The 17,509-nt window shown below is 40.7% G+C and overlaps 1 protein-coding gene and 1 long non-coding RNA gene across 5 annotated transcripts in view; one reads left to right on the top strand and one right to left on the bottom strand.

Annotated features, from left to right (window-relative positions):
- PPP2R2B (protein phosphatase 2 regulatory subunit Bbeta) overlaps positions 1-9,819 on the top strand; it is a 464,394-nt gene extending 454,575 nt beyond the window's left edge. For all 4 annotated transcript variants that reach the window (XM_072630667.1, XM_072630669.1, XM_072630668.1 and 1 more), the window contains 3 exons: positions 1,728-1,897; positions 6,004-6,095; positions 9,106-9,819. In XM_072630667.1, the coding sequence (XP_072486768.1) occupies positions 1,728-1,897; positions 6,004-6,095; positions 9,106-9,385 (542 nt within the window). In that variant the 3' untranslated portion in view covers positions 9,386-9,819. The remainder of the gene's footprint in view (positions 1-1,727; positions 1,898-6,003; positions 6,096-9,105) is intronic.
- Positions 1-17,509, bottom strand: part of LOC140518482 (uncharacterized) — a 112,784-nt gene that overhangs the window by 48,031 nt on the left and 47,244 nt on the right. The gene's annotated exons all lie outside the window — the stretch shown is intronic.

Raw genomic sequence — 17,509 nt, 5'->3', positions numbered from 1 at the left:
CCTCTTGGGAAGGTTGGTTTTAGTATTGGTGTGCAGAAGAATTGTGTGGGGAAAGACTGGAGGCAGAAAACAATAAGAAGGCCATTGTTCAGATGTAGTGATAAGGGCCTGAACCAGAGTGATGACAGAAGACACATTACAGAGGAGGAACTGATAAGATTAATTAGAAGTGATGAGAGGAGAAAGAACCAAAATTACACCAAAGTTTTGATTTCAAAGTGGCTGACAGGATGTAATGTTAATGCAAGGTTAATGGTGGGTGAGGGGAAGAGTTAAAGATCTTCCCCACCCATTAATAGGTCTCAATACCCTTTATTAATTTCTATTGAGGCACTGGGTCAGAGGGCCAAGCCCACCAGCTCTGAAAAATATATAAACACTCTGAAGTGAAGTTTTACTTTGGTATTTACTCACTGAAAATGTTTGGCCAGATGAGACTTTGGGAAGCCACTAAGGAACCCCCCAACTTTGAAAACGCAGATGTTAGTGCTTCTCTCTCTGGTAACTATGTATGTATGTAATGGTTAGACAGTTGAATCTGTCTGTTGATCTGTGATGTATGTATTGCTTATCGTCAGACAACTGGAAGCCCTATTGGTTGGTTTTTATTTCTTTGTATTTTCTCTGAAGTTCAGACTTTTTCCCCTGAACTAAGTGAATAATATATATGCTTGATTAAAGTAGATTGTTGACCCCTAAAAAGTTGCTTTCCTTTTAGAAAAATAGATCTAAGGATCTGTACAGCAGGCTCTCCTGTGCATGCTGGGGTCCTTGCTGATACAATGGAAGACTCATAGAATTAACAGAAATAGGATATAATAAAAAGTCAGAAGAGAGCAGAGTTCCATACTCATAGTCTCCCACCAATGTAACTGAAGGGAGAGAAATGCATTCTTTCAGTTTTCTCTGAAGCCAAGCACAAAAACCTATTCTGTTCAGCAGTCTATAATGACCAAGAGATAAAGTAAATGCTATATTCAGGAAAAATAATCACAGGAAGACCTTTCTAAAGACTCCTCATGGAAGATGCCTGCTAATGGAAAACAAGACTGTTGACCTTTGGGTTGGGTTCTTCTCTCCTCCTGACTTGAAAAAGAGAAGTAGAGGTGAGGTACTACTCCAAGTTTGATCACAATATTCTTAAAAGTCCTTTGGTAACTTGAACTTGCCAAGTGCCTACAAATAGGTAGTCCTTGTTTGTCTAATAAGACTCTATGTGGTGACTTAGCTGAGAGAAATGTGATAAACCTCCAAAAAGCATGTTGCTTCTTGGTTCAAAACTCTTCAATGGTTCTTGATTGTCTACTAAGCAAGAAATTCAAAATTCTTTAAAATGTGGTGCAACCCAATAAAGAGACGGGGAACAGAGGAAGGGAGAAGAGAGAGATGGAAGAGGGGGAGAGAGAGGAAGTGTGGGAGGGAGTAGGGGGGATAAAGAGAGAGAGAAGAGGGGGGAGAGAGAGAGAGAGAGAGAGAGAGAGATCCCCATTACCTTAGTTTCCCAGATTGTTTTAATGAAGTGCTTTCTTTGTCCTTAATGCAGCCACCAAGGAGAGTGGCTTCGTTTGGTGGATGATATCAATGAAGGGAAAACTCCACAGGACATAAGCTCCCCAGGTTGTTCCTTACTGGGTTTTGCAGGCTTTTGGATTTCTTTTGTGCCCAGCCTTGCTTCAGAACTATTTAACTGAAATACCCTGGCTTTAGCTTGTGCTCTTCTTTTGCAGTTTTTGAGGAGCCAGAAGATCCAAGCAACAGGTCATTTTTTTCCGAAATCATCTCTTCAATTTCTGATGTGAAGTTCAGTCATAGTGGAAGGTACATTATGACCAGGGATTATCTGACCGTCAAAGTCTGGGACCTCAACATGGAAAATCGGCCTATTGAGACTTACCAGGTACAGTACTGGGTCGATCACTCACTAGTTGCCTAGCTTATGATGCAAGAGAAATATAACATAGTTCTTGTCTTCAAGGAACTTACAAAATCTAGACTTTCACTGCCTCCTGCTTGTTCCATGTGTCTAAGGCCATGTGTAATTAACTGCTATATTACATGGACTTCCCATAGTGCCTGAGGATTTCCTAAAGAGTCCTATAGGAGCCAAGGGTGGTCTCATGCTCAAAGGCACAGAGATGAGATGGGCATGGCATGTGCCTGATATTTTCAGGGTCTTATGAACTAGATGGAAGAGATAAAGAAAAAATTGTATAAGAGAAATGGGAAAGAGATAGAAACATGAAACGAGGAAATAAAGTAAGGTAAAACACACATGCACACGCACGCACACAATACACATGCCTAGGAGTCAGTCATATACTACTTGACATTTGCTTTTCTACTAGAGACAAAAGGGCTTTTGAGAATGGAGCACAATTCAAATTTTTCCATCCTCTTAATGTGCATTAAAGAGCTCTCTAAATAAAGCTCAGTTTGGGGAAAGAAATGCCAAGTGCCTCTTGGGAACAAGCCCAGGACAGCACCCAATGGTTCTTAGGCTCTGGGACTGATGGAGAGGGCAGAGAAGCCAACCAATTCATTACAGATATAAGCAGATGTAAACTTATGACACTAGAGACATCTCCACAGCCTTAACAACTTAAGATTATAGCCATATTAATGAACAAAGTAGAATGGATGTATAAGAGAATACCAGATATACAAGAATCCAAAAGAACTGGAAATGACACCTAAGAAAAGAAATACTGAACAACAAAGATGAAGGAAGCCAGAGTTAGCAGGAAGTGTGGTATAGTAGAGAGAGGACTAGAATGCAGGTCTTCCAGACCTGGGTTCAAATTTTTTCTCAGAAACTTAAGCTGTATGATGGTGGGCAAGTCACTTCCCCACTCAGACCCAGCTCTTCATCAGTAAAAATGAGGGGGTTGACCTAGATCAGTAGTGTCAAACTCAAAATAGAAATGGGCGCTACTAGCCTATACATAAAGATCCCTGGGTTACACTGACAATTTAAAAATGTAAGATTATTTATGTTTTTGTTTTATCTTTACTTATTTCAATGAAATAGTTCCCAATTACATTTTAATCCAGTCCTTGCTACACACTCAGGAGTGTTGGAGGCCACATTCAGGCTACACATTTGATACCTCTGACCTCTAAAGTCTTTTCCAGATCTTTGATACTATGAAGGTTAGAAGGCAGTATGGAGTGGTAGATAAGTGCTACAGTCAGGAAGACCTTGGTTTAAATTACTTTTTAGCTCTCTTACTGTGGGAAAGTCACTTAACTAACCTCTCTGGGCCTCGGTTTCTTCATCAATAAAATGAGACAGTTGGATCAGATGGCCTCAGATCTCCCTTCCAGCTTTAATTCTTTGATCATATGAGCCTAACCAATTAAGTATCTCTTCAGTGGGGCAGCGAAGTCACTGTCCCAAGCAACCTCCCAACCACATTTCTGTCATGACATTGCTTCACTCAGAGGGCCACATTCATCCCTCAATCCTGCTGAAAATTTGCATAGTTATGGCCCAACAGCCTAGAACCAGAACAGCCTTAGGCACTGCCTTCCATCCTTCCTAGTACATAGGGAAGCAGAGAGATGAGCTACCTCCCAATTCCCACTGACAGTGGGCCTTCAAATCTCTCCTCCACTGGGTCATTTTGACTAGTGCTAAGGCTGTGAGGGAGCAACTTGGCCATTTTCCCCTACTATGTGGAGGAGAAAATGAGAAGTTGAGTGTTCCCCAGTCAATGAACTGTACGGAAAGCTTGTGCCCAAGGGCACGAGTTCTGAGTGTACCAAGTGCTCAACAGGGCCTGACCTTTAATTGTTCTGATTCCTTTTCATACAAAACTGATCTGAAGGGGAAAAGGGAAAAAACACAGTTTTATGTTAGCCTTTTTGCCCTGTGTAATAGGCCATAGAGTACAAGCCGTTTGGAAACACTGGTCATTAAGTATTACTGGCCCCAAACTTCATTCACCATTTGGTCATTAGGCAAACCTTTAGCAACTAAGCACAAAGCATTATGTTAGAGGACATACAAAATTAGAGAAGGACCTAAGTTAAAATTCACAAGGTTCCTTTCCTCATGGAGCTTATAGTCTACTAGAGGGATATGAGACAAACATAGTCAAGTATAATGTAAGTATGATAAACGCATTAGATAGGTATAGAACAAAATGCTAATTAAGGAGGGCAAAGAGGAAAGTTGTTACCAATCATCCCTGTGACTGATACTCTGACAAGTCCAAGACCTACAGCTTATGCCTTTAAGGAGCTTACAAGCCCACTGCTCTCCCTGGAGGGCCATGCCCAACAGAACTCATGTTGGTACTTAAAGAGGTACTTAAGTAGGTCAATGAAATCTGATTACTGAACACCTACTATGTTTTGTACTGTACCATGTATTATGAAGGATATAATATAAAGGAAGTAAAAGTTCTGGCCCATTCCCTCAAAGAGTTCATATATCTAGTTGAAGAGACAAGATAGATATACATCTATGTCAAGTTAACAATCCAAGGCATTATGTGACCAAGTACCAAGGTAGATGATCTAGATCAGGGTGGGAAACCTGTAGCCCCAAGGATGCATGCAGCCCTCTAGGTCCTCAAGTGTGGCTTTTTGACGGAATTCAAACTTGAAGTTGAATTTGTCAAAGGTCTGCCTTTGTGACCTCGAGGCTTCAGGTTCCCCACACCTGAGATGCTAAATGCTCCATAAATTGAGAGGAAGAGGGGGAGAGAACAATGGGGGCAATATCATGGAAAAAGTTATAACTAAGCTGGGTAAGATTTAAGTGAGTGAAGAGGAAAGGGGGAGGACAGGAAATGTAGCAGGGGCTATATTTCAATCCCACTAAATATAACAAATATTAAGTAACTATTATGTGTAAGACAGTATGGTAGACCCTGGTATCTACAAATGCAAAGCAAAAACAGCCTCTGCCCATAAGGAGTTTACATTCTACCGGAGCATGAACAATATATTTGGAAGATAATATAAAAGTCAACATAGCTAGATGAGTATAGGTCCTAAGTGGAGTCATATTCCAGGGGGGTTTGAATGCCAGGCTGAGAAATCTAGCCTTTATCCTGAGATTATGGAGGGATTGAAAATTACTAAGTAGGCCAATGGCTGGATGAAATCTCTATGTGGAGGGAAGATGAGACTGCTGTCAAATATGCAGGATGGACTGGAAGCAATGAGACCAACTTAGGCATATTGCAATAATTAAGCGATAAGGTGAAGGCTGACTAGAGTGCCAATAGTGGGAGTGAATAGGTGTAAGATCATTAAGAATCTAAGCATTTGGGGACTTTTTTCCACGAGCTAATAACAGCCGATCCTTAGAGTTTACCAAGCCCTAAATGTCTTGGTTCTTCCCTGAAACTCTTTATACCTAGAGGCCACAAGACCATCCCATTGACAACAAAAACAAAGCAGCAAGGGGCAAGCAGCCAAGTGCATGACAAGGCGTGTTCTTGTTCCTGAAATAACCTGTGGGTGTTTTACCTTGACATGCTCTCTCTTCCCCATTCCAATTCTCTCTCCCCATTCATCACACTTCTTTTCTGATGTGACCATTTCTCTATCCCTCACTTAGAGTCGCTCTCCCAAGACTTGGACACTTCAAGAAGAAACCCAGAACACCCAGTATTGGCCCTAGGCAGCTGCCTATGACATCCAGAGTCCAGGCTTGGTGTTCACAGACCATCTGGAGGGCGGTAGTGACATAGCAAGACAAATGACTATAGTTTACACACTTTATCCTGTAGACAATGAATCTATAGAGGGACCACATCCATCTCCCATAAGGCAAACACTGTCTCCTAATTTCAAGTGATGGAAGTGAGCACCTCAGTTCTTCATCTGCCCATAAAACAGAGATGATAATATTATTCCCCACACCCATGAGTACCACCCCTTGGTAGGAGGAATCAGCAACTTGAGTAGCACTTGGAGATGTCCACTGATATACTCATTAAAATGAAAATGAGCTTACTGACTTATTCTCTCCTCTGTTTCTTCTCACAGGTTCACGACTACCTCCGCAGCAAGTTGTGTTCTCTCTATGAAAATGATTGCATTTTTGATAAATTTGAATGTGTGTGGAATGGGTCAGATAGGTGAGAAACACTAACAAAGAACCCCTAAGCTGTCCCTTGCCTTGCTAAGGTACTGGCTGGTGTCCCAATTGTCCCATGTGGGAACTGGACAGTGTATGGCAAGAGGAAAAGGATCATGTTGAAGCCTAGTTGACCAGATCCATAATATGAGTTGGGATTCATATCTAATGTGTCTCCTGATTAACAAACTGTGTCCTAGAAAGTAGAAATACCCCCAAGGATGAAATATAGTCCCATAAGATACCTTTTTACTCAAGGATTGATGCTTCTTATCATAGAGGGAATAATTAATACTCCTGGCTACGTGCATTTTTTAAAAATCTAATCCAATCCAATAACCATTTTTTAAATACCTAATAGTTTAAGGCACCGAGTCAGATGCAGGGACTACCAAGACAAAAAGAAAGCAGTCCCTGCCCTCAAAAAGTTTACATTCTCCTAGAAGGATATTGCTTTCTTTTTGTACAAGACCAATATAAAGAGAATGTGTGACCTTGGGCAAGTCACTTGATTTCCCTGGGCCTTAGTTTCTTCATCAGTAAAATGAGTGGGGTGGATTAAATGACCTCTGAGTTCACATCCAACCTCATAGCTATGATCCTATAATTCAGAAATGCTCTAAGATCATAATTATTTAGGAAAAAATAAACAGAAAATAGTTTCATTTTTATAAGCTCTGTCTAACATCAGGGCCAAGTCTGCAGAACCAATGTGAATTGAAAAACAAAATCAGCTCTGCCAAAAATTCAGTCTTGACAGCTTCAGTTGATGAAAAACAAGGCATATTTGTTAGGATCAACTGGCTATTGGCCTCTATGTTCCTCTTCACTCTGCTAGTGCAGACCTGGCCTAAGGTTACTGGTTCAGTGGCAGTGGAAATCATACATCAGGCTCAGCGAAAAGAGATTGGTTACAACTTTAAGGTCTATGATACTGAAAGCAGTGAACATGGAATCGGGAAGCTCTGGGTTCAGATCCCATCTCATTGACTTGATAGCTGGAAGATCCTGGACAATTCAGCTAACTGCTCTGAGTCTCAGTTTCCTTCCATGTAAAATAGATATAATAGTACCTACCTCACAGGGTAGTTGTGAGGATTAAATCTTAAATCATTATATAAATGTCCATTGTTTTATTATCATTATCAAGTGGTTCATTTTTAGCTTAAAAATTAGCGAAAGGCAGTGTAGTATAAGAGACCGAGAGATTGCCTCAGTCAGAAAAAAATTTGTGTGTTCATATCTTCTCTCTGCTGAATCCTGGTTGTTTGACTAAGGGCAAATCACTTAACCTCTCAGAGTCCTAGGAAATCCTCTTAAATTTTTAAATTGAAGAGCAGCTACTAGCCTTCCTGGGTAAAGGGAATTTCCTCACCCAGAATTCTCTTTAACAATAAAATCATAGACGTAATTTACTTACCCCCCCCCCAAAAAATATGGATGATTTTTCCAAATTTCCTAAGAAAACAACTCAGGTATTATGACAGGTTACCTACTATCTTTGTACCAACACCATTGAATAGGGATTAATTAGCTCCTGTTTCTAAAACGCATGACAAAGGGCAATGTTTGCAAATGCTTTATGAAATGCCATTATTATCACTAGTATTGAGAATCCAATGTTTAACCTGATTATCTTGTGGATATCTGGTAGGCTCTCTCTGACATGCAAACATGATCCTCTTAGAACTGAATGTCTTCAAATGGCTTATAAAAGCAATCAGGATGAATTTAGTCCCAGCTTTGCCACTAACTATGTATAAAACTAGGCAAGTCACTTTTCTCTTGCCTCAGTTTCTTCATCTGTAAAATGAAGAGATTGGATCAGAGGATCTCTCCAGCTCAATCAGTACAGTGTATGCTCCTTGAAGGCAGGAATTACATCAGTTGTTTATGATTTTATGAAATGAAATAACAGAGGAATTATATTTATATTAAAAGGTTAATGTAGAACAAAGCTGAAGAGGTACCATGTCTACACAATCAAAAACACCAGATCAAAGCTTTAATGATTTTGTATGTTTTTCTGCCATTTTACTTCCCAGTCAAGAGCAAGGCAACTGCTCAACTGTACAATGCAAACAAGCATGAAGTGCCTGTTCTGTTAAAAGCACTGTGCTAGATACTGGGGATGCAAAGACAAAAACAACTGATGTGTGTGGTTCCTGCCTTCAAGAAGCTTACATTGGATTGGAAGAGCCAAGGCTTTAATCCAGGACTTGTAGATTCTAAGGCTTGTCCTCTTTATGCTACATGATGCTGCTACCTGTTGGATTGATACTAGAAATAATAAGAAAAAGTATATATTCTTTTCTCATAGAATGAAGGAAAAACAATTTCTTGATAAGCCATTGCCCAAATATTTCTTACTTTTTTTTTAATCATAAAATATATTTCCTCACAACATTTGTTGGCAAACAGTGACAAGACATTTTCCCATTGCCCACTTCTGGATATTTCTAACTTGTTTAGATAAGTCACATTATAGATGTTTGAAGTAACCTCTTTCTCACCATTACCTTTTCTACCATTTTAATATTGATGATGATCTTTGATCAAAAAACTACTTGTTTATACAACAGAAAATCCAGATCTTTCAGAAGATTAGGGAGATATGGATGACTCCCCGGTCTAACTTTGGCAGCATGTAAACTCATAATTCAAATTTGTAAAAACCAAAAATAACATTAAAAAATTTGGATTATTTATTATTAATAAAGAGCTAATTCAGGGGCTGATAACTAGATATCTAACACAATAAGATGAAACCAATATCCAGAAGAACTATCCCAATCAGCCATTTTAAAGTCCTTTAAGAATGACCAGTATGGCAAATCCATCAACAAACCCATTCCACCTTTCTTTCCGTATAATCGCCAAAGAAGGAGACTGTCAAGGAATAGAAAAAATTTCACACATGTTTATACCTTGTTTCACCAACAAAAGCAATGGATATTGTGATGGCCCTGACTCATGTACAACTAATCCTTCTCTCCTCTCCCATTTTGCAGCGTCATCATGACTGGGTCCTACAACAACTTCTTCAGGATGTTTGACCGAAATACCAAGCGTGATGTCACCCTGGAGGCTTCCAGGGAAAACAGCAAGCCCAGGGCCATCTTGAAACCCCGCAAAGTATGTGTAGGTGGCAAACGGAGAAAAGATGAAATCAGCGTGGACAGTCTGGACTTTAGCAAAAAGATCTTACATACAGCTTGGCATCCTTCAGAAAATATTATAGCAGTGGCGGCTACAAATAACCTATATATATTCCAGGACAAGGTTAACTAGGAGGACAAGTTATACTTAATAAGCTCACATACTGAATACTAGTCAAACAAGTTTTTAATGTTTCTTTGGGTTTTCATTTTATTCATTGACTTTAATTTTCCTATGCAGGAAACAATTGGAATAGAAGAAAAACAGTCCAAAGGCCCCCAGTTCCCCCAATTTTAAGAAACTGTGTTGGCAAATCCAACAAATAGGTTCAGAATACTTTTGTTTAGAATTGAGAGCTGCCAGGTAACCAGGACCCTTCCATAGTTGACTTGAATTTCTGATGTTTTTATTACCCAGTTCTCTCTGGTGAGTCCAGTGTTTTGTTTCTAGGTGTCTGCTGAGGTGAAATGAAATTGTATGTAGTATTTAAGGGGGGAGGGGGAAGATAAGTTTTTTTTTTAATTAAGCAATTCCATTTGATTGAAAAATAAACACTGTTTACTCTACTTTTGGATAAAAATCTGTTTGCTTCCTAGAAAACCAGAATTATTTTTCTCCATTTTTAAAAATTCTTTTTATTGTTACTGATCCAAGTAATGTTTTTTACCTCTTATGAGGTTAGTTAGAGTCTGGTTAAAAGTTGTATGCATACCACGGCCTTGTTACATTTCTCTATTACAACCCTAGGCAGAGAATTTGGCTCTAGACATGCTTCTGTGTTTGGGTGAATTTGTAGAAAACACTTAATCAGAGCCTCTAAAGTCTGCTATCATAAATTTAGATGAGCCTGGACTCCATTCTCTGTTTTCTTTTATTTTACTTTTCTCTTTGCTTCTTTAAGTATTTATTTATTTACTTACTTATACATTCATTTAATGAAAGCCTAAAGAAAGAAAAAGTTGTTACTTATATTTTTGACATTCCAAATAAGGGAGCACCCCTTACCAGAGCCTCCCAAATTGGAAACTGACACCCAGGAATCCTCCTTATTTCTTTTATCCTCCCACTCCTCCCCCCAGATATTATAGCCAACAAGGTAACAAAGCCCAGTCCCATTAATGCTGGAAAAATATTAATCAATTTTAAAATGCCATTTTCTGAAAGCTAATTGGAATTTGCAACACCCCTAAAAGCTCACCCTTTTCATTTCCAAGGTGAAAACCTGTGAGGTTAGGTGACTTCTCCTAGTATGAAAATTGTACATAAAAGGAGCAAACTATCTATGAAATCCACTGGAACCTGCTACGGTTCAGTCGAATCCTTCAATGCCTCTTCCCCAATTGGGGTTTCTGACTTGTGGCACTTCCTGAGAAATGTCACTGATATTCCCCCAAAGTACCTCAGGGAGTAAGATGCAATGAATTCAAAGGATTTCTGGCTTCTGGGAGAATTCGCACAAGCAAACCAGGGTCTGAATCTTAGTAACTGCAGTTTCTGCCCAGGTGCTGGCCACTCACTCAATCTTTCGTAGCCTGTCTAACTAACCTACCACCTGAGGGAAGAAAGGTGGCTCAGGACAGAGCTCATGGGTGGCCATCTTTAAAGGCAGGGTTTCCTTGGTTTGTGGCTTTACATAGAGCCAGAAAAATCACAACTTTCAGGGTTGACATTGGAGGGAATGTTGCCAGGGCTAGGGAAGAAAGGAGAAATAGCAGAAGTCCATCCTATTTTCCCAGTGTCTTTTTTTTGTTGTCCCTTGTATCAAAAGCCTGTTCTGTAAAACCCCAAGTAAAATTCTCTCAGTTGTCCTCTTGGCCTGTTGTGTGGACTTTCTCCTAGTCACCCTGTTCAGTTCATCAGGATGCTTTGCCTGGAAAACCAAAACTTTGATCAAAATGTAGGGAGAGAGCCTAAGTTAGCCAGTCACCACTGTACATTCTGTGAAGGTCTGATAGAGTAGAAAGCTTTGAACTGAGGAGTGGAGAGGCCTGGACTTGAATCCTGGTTTTTGCCACCAACTTACTGTATGACCTTTGGCCACCTTTCTGAGTCTCAGTCTCTTAAACTGCAAAATAAGGATCTTGAACTAAATACACTCTAAGGTCCCTTTTAAGTCTGTGACTATAAAATAAGCTGGCCATCTGTAGTATTTTCAAAATTGTTTTAAAAGGTTTCCTGTCTCCTTGGATTTTCAACTCTACCCTAACCCCTCACACAAATCATCAGCTATCACTAACTCTCTGAAATAATTTGGTCCTTTGACATTTATTTACATATGAATCTCCTATATGTATTTTCATGGGTTTCTCAATCTGAATCATTAGTCTCAGCCTGTTGGTTGTTTATAACAATGGTCAGGATCCTTCCATGCTTTTAGTTTGGAAAGGAGGAGGCAGGAAACTTTTTGAGGCATCACATTTCTTAGGACCAGACACAAAAAGACAAGAGGAAAGGCATGGGTCATAAGGAGGACCTCAGTGCTTCCTATGAATGGCTGCTAATATATCTACATGCCACGAAAGCAACATTTATCCAGCTATGTAGAAGCTGGAATTTTACTGGACTTAAAGTTGTGATGTTTGAACATTGGAAAGCCACCTTTGTATTCCCTCCTTTCTAGACACCAAAACCTGCTGAAAAGGAGATTAAAAGTGTGGTCCCTGAATAAAATGTTGGGGAAATTAGAGGACTCTATAAGATAAACTGAGGGCAACTGGGTTCCAGGGGTAAGGAGGAACATTGACACAGCCTGCCTGCCACAAGCATGGTCAAAGAAGACCCCTGAGCAGTCATGGGCTTGAAAGATCAGAGAATCATTGTGAACCAAGAGATTTGAAGAATGAGAAGCCCAACTTAGTTAACACAGAGCATGTGTTCCAGACCTGATGCATTACTATCTCTGAAGTGGTTAGTCTACTGGGACCCCACCAAGCATGTAAAAAGGTTGACAGCTTACAATCAATACTGTGTGCACTGATGCAGGAAGGAACATTATCACATCCAAGATATTACCCCCATATCCCAGCATCAACACTAAATATCTCCCATAACGAGACTATGGGAAGTGACAAGGGCCATAATTCTCAGCCTACAATCTTCCCTCACAGAAAGAGAAGAGCTGCAAACCTTCCATCAGATTTCCTTCTGGGAAGGAGCTTTGGCTTCCCATAGTAATCTCCCTTTAAGAGTCAAGCATGTGCTTAATATAGCAAGATGGGGGTGGAGAGGAGACTGGCATTTTCATTTGTTCTGGTGTCCCTGTTGCAGGAGGAGAGACCCCCATTGGCTGATGGTTGGTACAACAACAATTTTCAGCTGGGGTTGGAAGGGAAGTGGTGGGGGGGGGCAGGGAGGCCAATTTTATTCTATGCTCTCCAACTCATTCTAATAAAGAAACTGCCTTTCCCCAGTATGGTTGTTTTCAGAATGTCTGGCTGCTGCATAATCAAAAGTCATATTTCATCTATGCCAGGGAATTCCAGTTCCACGTGTGGAGAGCTTATAGTCATCCCACCTCTCTCAAACAGAACAGCTCAAAATTATTGTTGCATGCAAAATGCAATGCATTTGGTTTGGTAGAGGAAGGTTCATTAATTCTTACCATTTTCTGGCCACACGCTACCTAGTATCATGCCTAAGGAAAGTGGAGAATTGTTCTTTTGTGCCATTGTGGAAATAGGAGGAGAAGGCCAGGGGTCAGAACACCAGGGTCCTCTTTTTCAACAAAAACAAAACTCAGCTGCTGATTTGTGACATCAGACTCCATTTCATGGGACCTCCTTTCCTTCCTGACAAGATGGAGAAAAATAGCACTTATTGTCCCCTTTGAAGAGCTGGAAAGGTTAATTAGCTAATGTTTGCAGTACTCGCTGCTGGAAGAGTCAGTTGAACCACAAAGAGGTTATTCTTTCCTTGAAGATCAAGGTCTGCTGGAAAAACTCATATGCCGTCCTTCATTCTCACCACTGCCACTGTCATTTCCAAACCCATTCAAAGCTGAGCTCTTCTTAAAAGCATAAACCAATGCTGCACAGAGAGGGTTTGTGGCACTTCAGAAGCAGAAGGAGCTCCCAATAACTAATTGCTTTGATCAGGATGGTTAATTTAACTTCAGACTTTATCCCCAGGCACCATCCCACTGTGTTCAGAGGGAGACAAGGAGGAGGTCTAAATGAAGCAGGATCATAGCACTGATTGATTCTGCTTGATTAAGGGATGAGATGGGAAAAGGGTTTGAACATCGCACTAATGGATTCAACTTCCATTTAGAATCATATCTGAATTCATGAGCTTTAATTTAGACACAGTTCATAAAGGGTCAGCCTTGGAGTCAGGAAGACCTGGGTTCAAGTTCTGTTTCTGACACCTACTGGGCTGTGTTACTTTGGGCAAGTCACTTAATCTCTGAGTGCTCCCAGACAATACTCTAAGAATGTATTACAGATAGGTTGCAAGTCTGCACTAATGAAAGCAATCTCCACATTGGGAATCTCCTATACTGAAGAAACAAAGGCTCAGACCCTTGTTCTTCCCCCCAACAAAAAAAATTCCCCCAGAGAAGTGGCTACTTTATGTTCTCCTAACAAAAAGCCTGAGGAGATTTTTATCTTTTTAAAGGAGTGCTTCCCATGCAGACTGGGAATACACTTGCAAGTTAAAATTGCACTAGCCTGATGGTAATCAAGTTGTATGCTTACAAGAAGATCTTAATGGCTTCATGTCTCATAAGCATGTTAATATGACTCATAGTCATGTCAGGATGTTTGTATGGAATAATGGTGATTAAAATGAATGGTGCCACCATCTATTGCAGAGACATTTTCCCACTGTTCCTCTCTCTTCTCTCATCTTCCTCCTTAACACAACCCAGTGACCCAGAGAGGACTGAAATCATCTTGCTGTGACACACATGACTCACCCAATGTCACATTGCAGGTTAACAGCAGAGCTAAGAGGAGAATCCAGGCTTCCTGAGGTCCATTCTGATGGTTCTTCACCAGTGCCAGATAGGAGTAGGGTCAAGCATGTACTGGGGGTTATTCTAATGTGTACAAAGCTCTGGGAACAGGGTCAGAAGGTCTATGCTTTGCTGTCATTTTCCAGGTAAAGTAAGTGTTTTGACTGGCAAACAGAAATTGGTAGGAGGTATTAAGCATCAGACCAGGTGCAAACAGATCAAAGTAAAGTGAAGTTTAGCTTTCAGGAAAGGGAAAGAGGAAGGAAGGAAGGAAGGAAGGAAGGAAGGAAGGAAGGAAGGAAGGAAGGAAGGAAGGAAGGAAGGAAGAAAGGAAGGAAGGAAGGAAGGAAGGAAGGAAGGAAGGAGGGAGGGAAGGGAGGAAGGAAGGAAGAAAGGGAGGGAGGGAGGAAAGAAGGAAGGGAGGAAGGGAAGAAGGAAGGGAGGGAGGAAGGCGGGGAGGGAAGGGATGAAGGAAAGGAGGAAGAGAGAGAAGGAAAGAAGGAAGGAAACATTTAATAGGTACCTGCTATGTTCCAATTACTGTACTAAGCACTTTCCAAGTATTACTTCATTCCTTACAATAACCCTGAGAAGAAAGTGCTATCATCTTCATTTTACAGTTGAGGAAACTGAGGCAAACCAAGATTAAATGACTTGCCTGGGGTCACACAACTGGTAAGTATTTGAGGCCAAATCTGAACTCAAATAGTCCTTACTCTGGGTCTAATGCCCTCTCCACCACAACACCTAGGTGCCAGATAAGACTTGCAAGTCATCAAGATCTGGTACAAGTACTCTGTGTTAGCATGATCTCTGTTGGTCTCTGGTAGATCTGGTCAATGAGATCATAAATCTGGTTATTTCATAGTTTAGAGAGCTCTAAGTCTAGATTCCCAACTCCTTTATTTTACAAACAGGATGGTAGAGGCGCAGAAGTTGCCCCCATGGCACAGAAGCTTTTTTGTTTGCAGCCTCAGCAATTAGCAAAGTTACTAACACATAGCGAATGTTCATTGAGTGATTGATGACATGGGCATTTACTTTGGAAGGCCTGGGTTCCAGCCTTGTCTCTGTCACTACCTCAGTGACAGACAAGTCATTTATCCTCTTTGTCCTTCAGTTACCTCATGGGTATAACAAGGGGGTAGGACTACGTGACCTCTAAAGTAACTATGATCCTAAGATTAAGTCAATTGCCCAAAGTCACATAAGTAATAGGAGGCAGAACAAGGATTTAAATCTGGATCTTCCAATTCCAGGTTTGTCACATAGTCAATCAACTAGCATTTAAGTTCCTACTGTGTGCCCAGCACTTACTAGGCAGTGGAGATACAAAGAAAGGCAAAGGACAGTCTCTGCTCTTAGAGAGCTCACAGGCTAATAGGGGAGACATGCAAATATTTATGTAGAAACAAACCATGTAGAAGAGAGATTAAGGGTGGCCTCAGAGGGAAGGCACTTGGAGTAAGGAAGACTGGAAAAGGCTTCTTGCTGGGGTAGGACGTTAGCTGAGACACACTGCTCAACTGCATTTCAAAGGCAGCCCCGACAGTCCTAGGATGTTGGGTCGATGCTATAGCAAAAGCTCAGGTAGAGAAATTGTGTTGTATTGAACCACATTTTAGTTCAATGCAAGAGATATTTATTAAGCATCTACTACACGTGAGTCACTATAATAGGCACTGGGGCTAAAAAAAAAAAAGCTAATAAGGACTATTGGGAGCATAGGAAGGAAACAAGAGGATAAGTGTTTATTAAACACCTACTATGTGCCTGTTGCTTACTGTTGTTCAATCATTTCAGTGGCATCGGACTCTTTGTGACCCCATTTGGGGTTTTCTTGGCAAAGATACTAGTGTGGTTTGCAACTTCCTTCTCCAGTTGTCCCCATTTTACAGATAAGAAAACTGAGGCAGATGGGGTTAAGTGACTTGCCCAGGGTCATACAGCTAGTAAATGTCTGAGATCAGATTTGAACTCAGGGGAGATGAGCCTTCCTGACTCCAGGCTCAGAACTCTATCCACTGCACCAGCTACAACCACCCTGGGAAATATGTGTTATCATTATCCTCATTTTGCATTTGAGGAAAGTGAGGCAGGCAGAGATTAAGTAACTTGCTCAGGCTCACACAGTAAAAATCTGAGGTCAAATTTGAACTCGGATCTTCTTAATTCCAGACCAAACTTACTAACCCCATGCTGCATCACCTAGCTGGCCCTACAACACGCCTACACAGATAAATAAACTCAAAATAACTTGAGGAGGGAGAGAACGCTACTAACAAAGGAAAGATCATAGAAAGCTTCATAGGGGAGATGGCACTGAAGCTGAAACTTTAAGGAAACTGAGGATTATAAGAAGAGGAGAGGTGGATAGGATACATTGCAGATATGGGAGCCAGCAAACTGTGCTAATCACCAGCTATGTGTTTAACAACTGGCTTTCAAAAAACCCGCTGGTATGTTTGACAACCAGCTCTCCCCTCCCCAGAAAATATGTGCCCATGACACACTTTTAAATTTATCTGCATCATCAGCATTTTCTCTACAATTATGTCTAGATGACCAACAAAACAATAAATCAAGCTCTGATTTATAATATTTGTAGCTCCAGCACATGTCCTGGAGCCAGTTTATATGAATGTATGGAGTTATATTCCAGCATTAGCACAGGTTATCCCCCATTGCTGGAATGTCTCACCTCCACCCCTGGGAGGCCCCAGCTCCCTTCAAGACATAGCTCAAATATCACCTCATTCATGAAGCCTTTGTCCATTTCCCCAGTTGTTAGTGTCCTATCATCTCTCCCTCATTGCATATTCTGTATTAATGTTTTTTACACCCAGTAAAACATGACCTCCTTGAGAGCAGAGACTGTTTTTGTTTACATATCCCCTGCATCCTTATAAGTGACTATTATACAGTGGGCATTTAATAAATGCTTTTTGGAATCAATTGAGAGACATGGAAGACCCATATATAGGGGATCACTCTGTGTGGTATGCCCACATCAAAAAAGGCATGATGAGCAAAGCAGAATTGCAGTAGCTCAAAAGACACGTGAGATGCACAAATCTAGAGACATCTCCACTCCAAATGTTCATGTGGACCATTTGTGCCCAACCTGTGGGAGAACAAACTCCAACCTCGCATTGGTCTGATCAGCCACAGCTGGATACACTGTAGCTTGACAATGACAGTGATATCATTTTGGTTCTCTTCAAGAATGAAGGAGATAAATGAAAGAAAGATTACAGATTGAGTTCAGGAAAAGGTAGTCTAATTTGGATTAGAATCTA

This window comes from Notamacropus eugenii, chromosome 1 (genome assembly GCF_028372415.1).
Source record: "Notamacropus eugenii isolate mMacEug1 chromosome 1, mMacEug1.pri_v2, whole genome shotgun sequence".
NCBI classification, from domain to species: Eukaryota; Metazoa; Chordata; class Mammalia; order Diprotodontia; family Macropodidae; genus Notamacropus; species Notamacropus eugenii.
The sequence above is the reverse complement of the archived record's forward strand: the minus strand, read 5'-3'. Positions and strand labels throughout refer to the sequence as shown.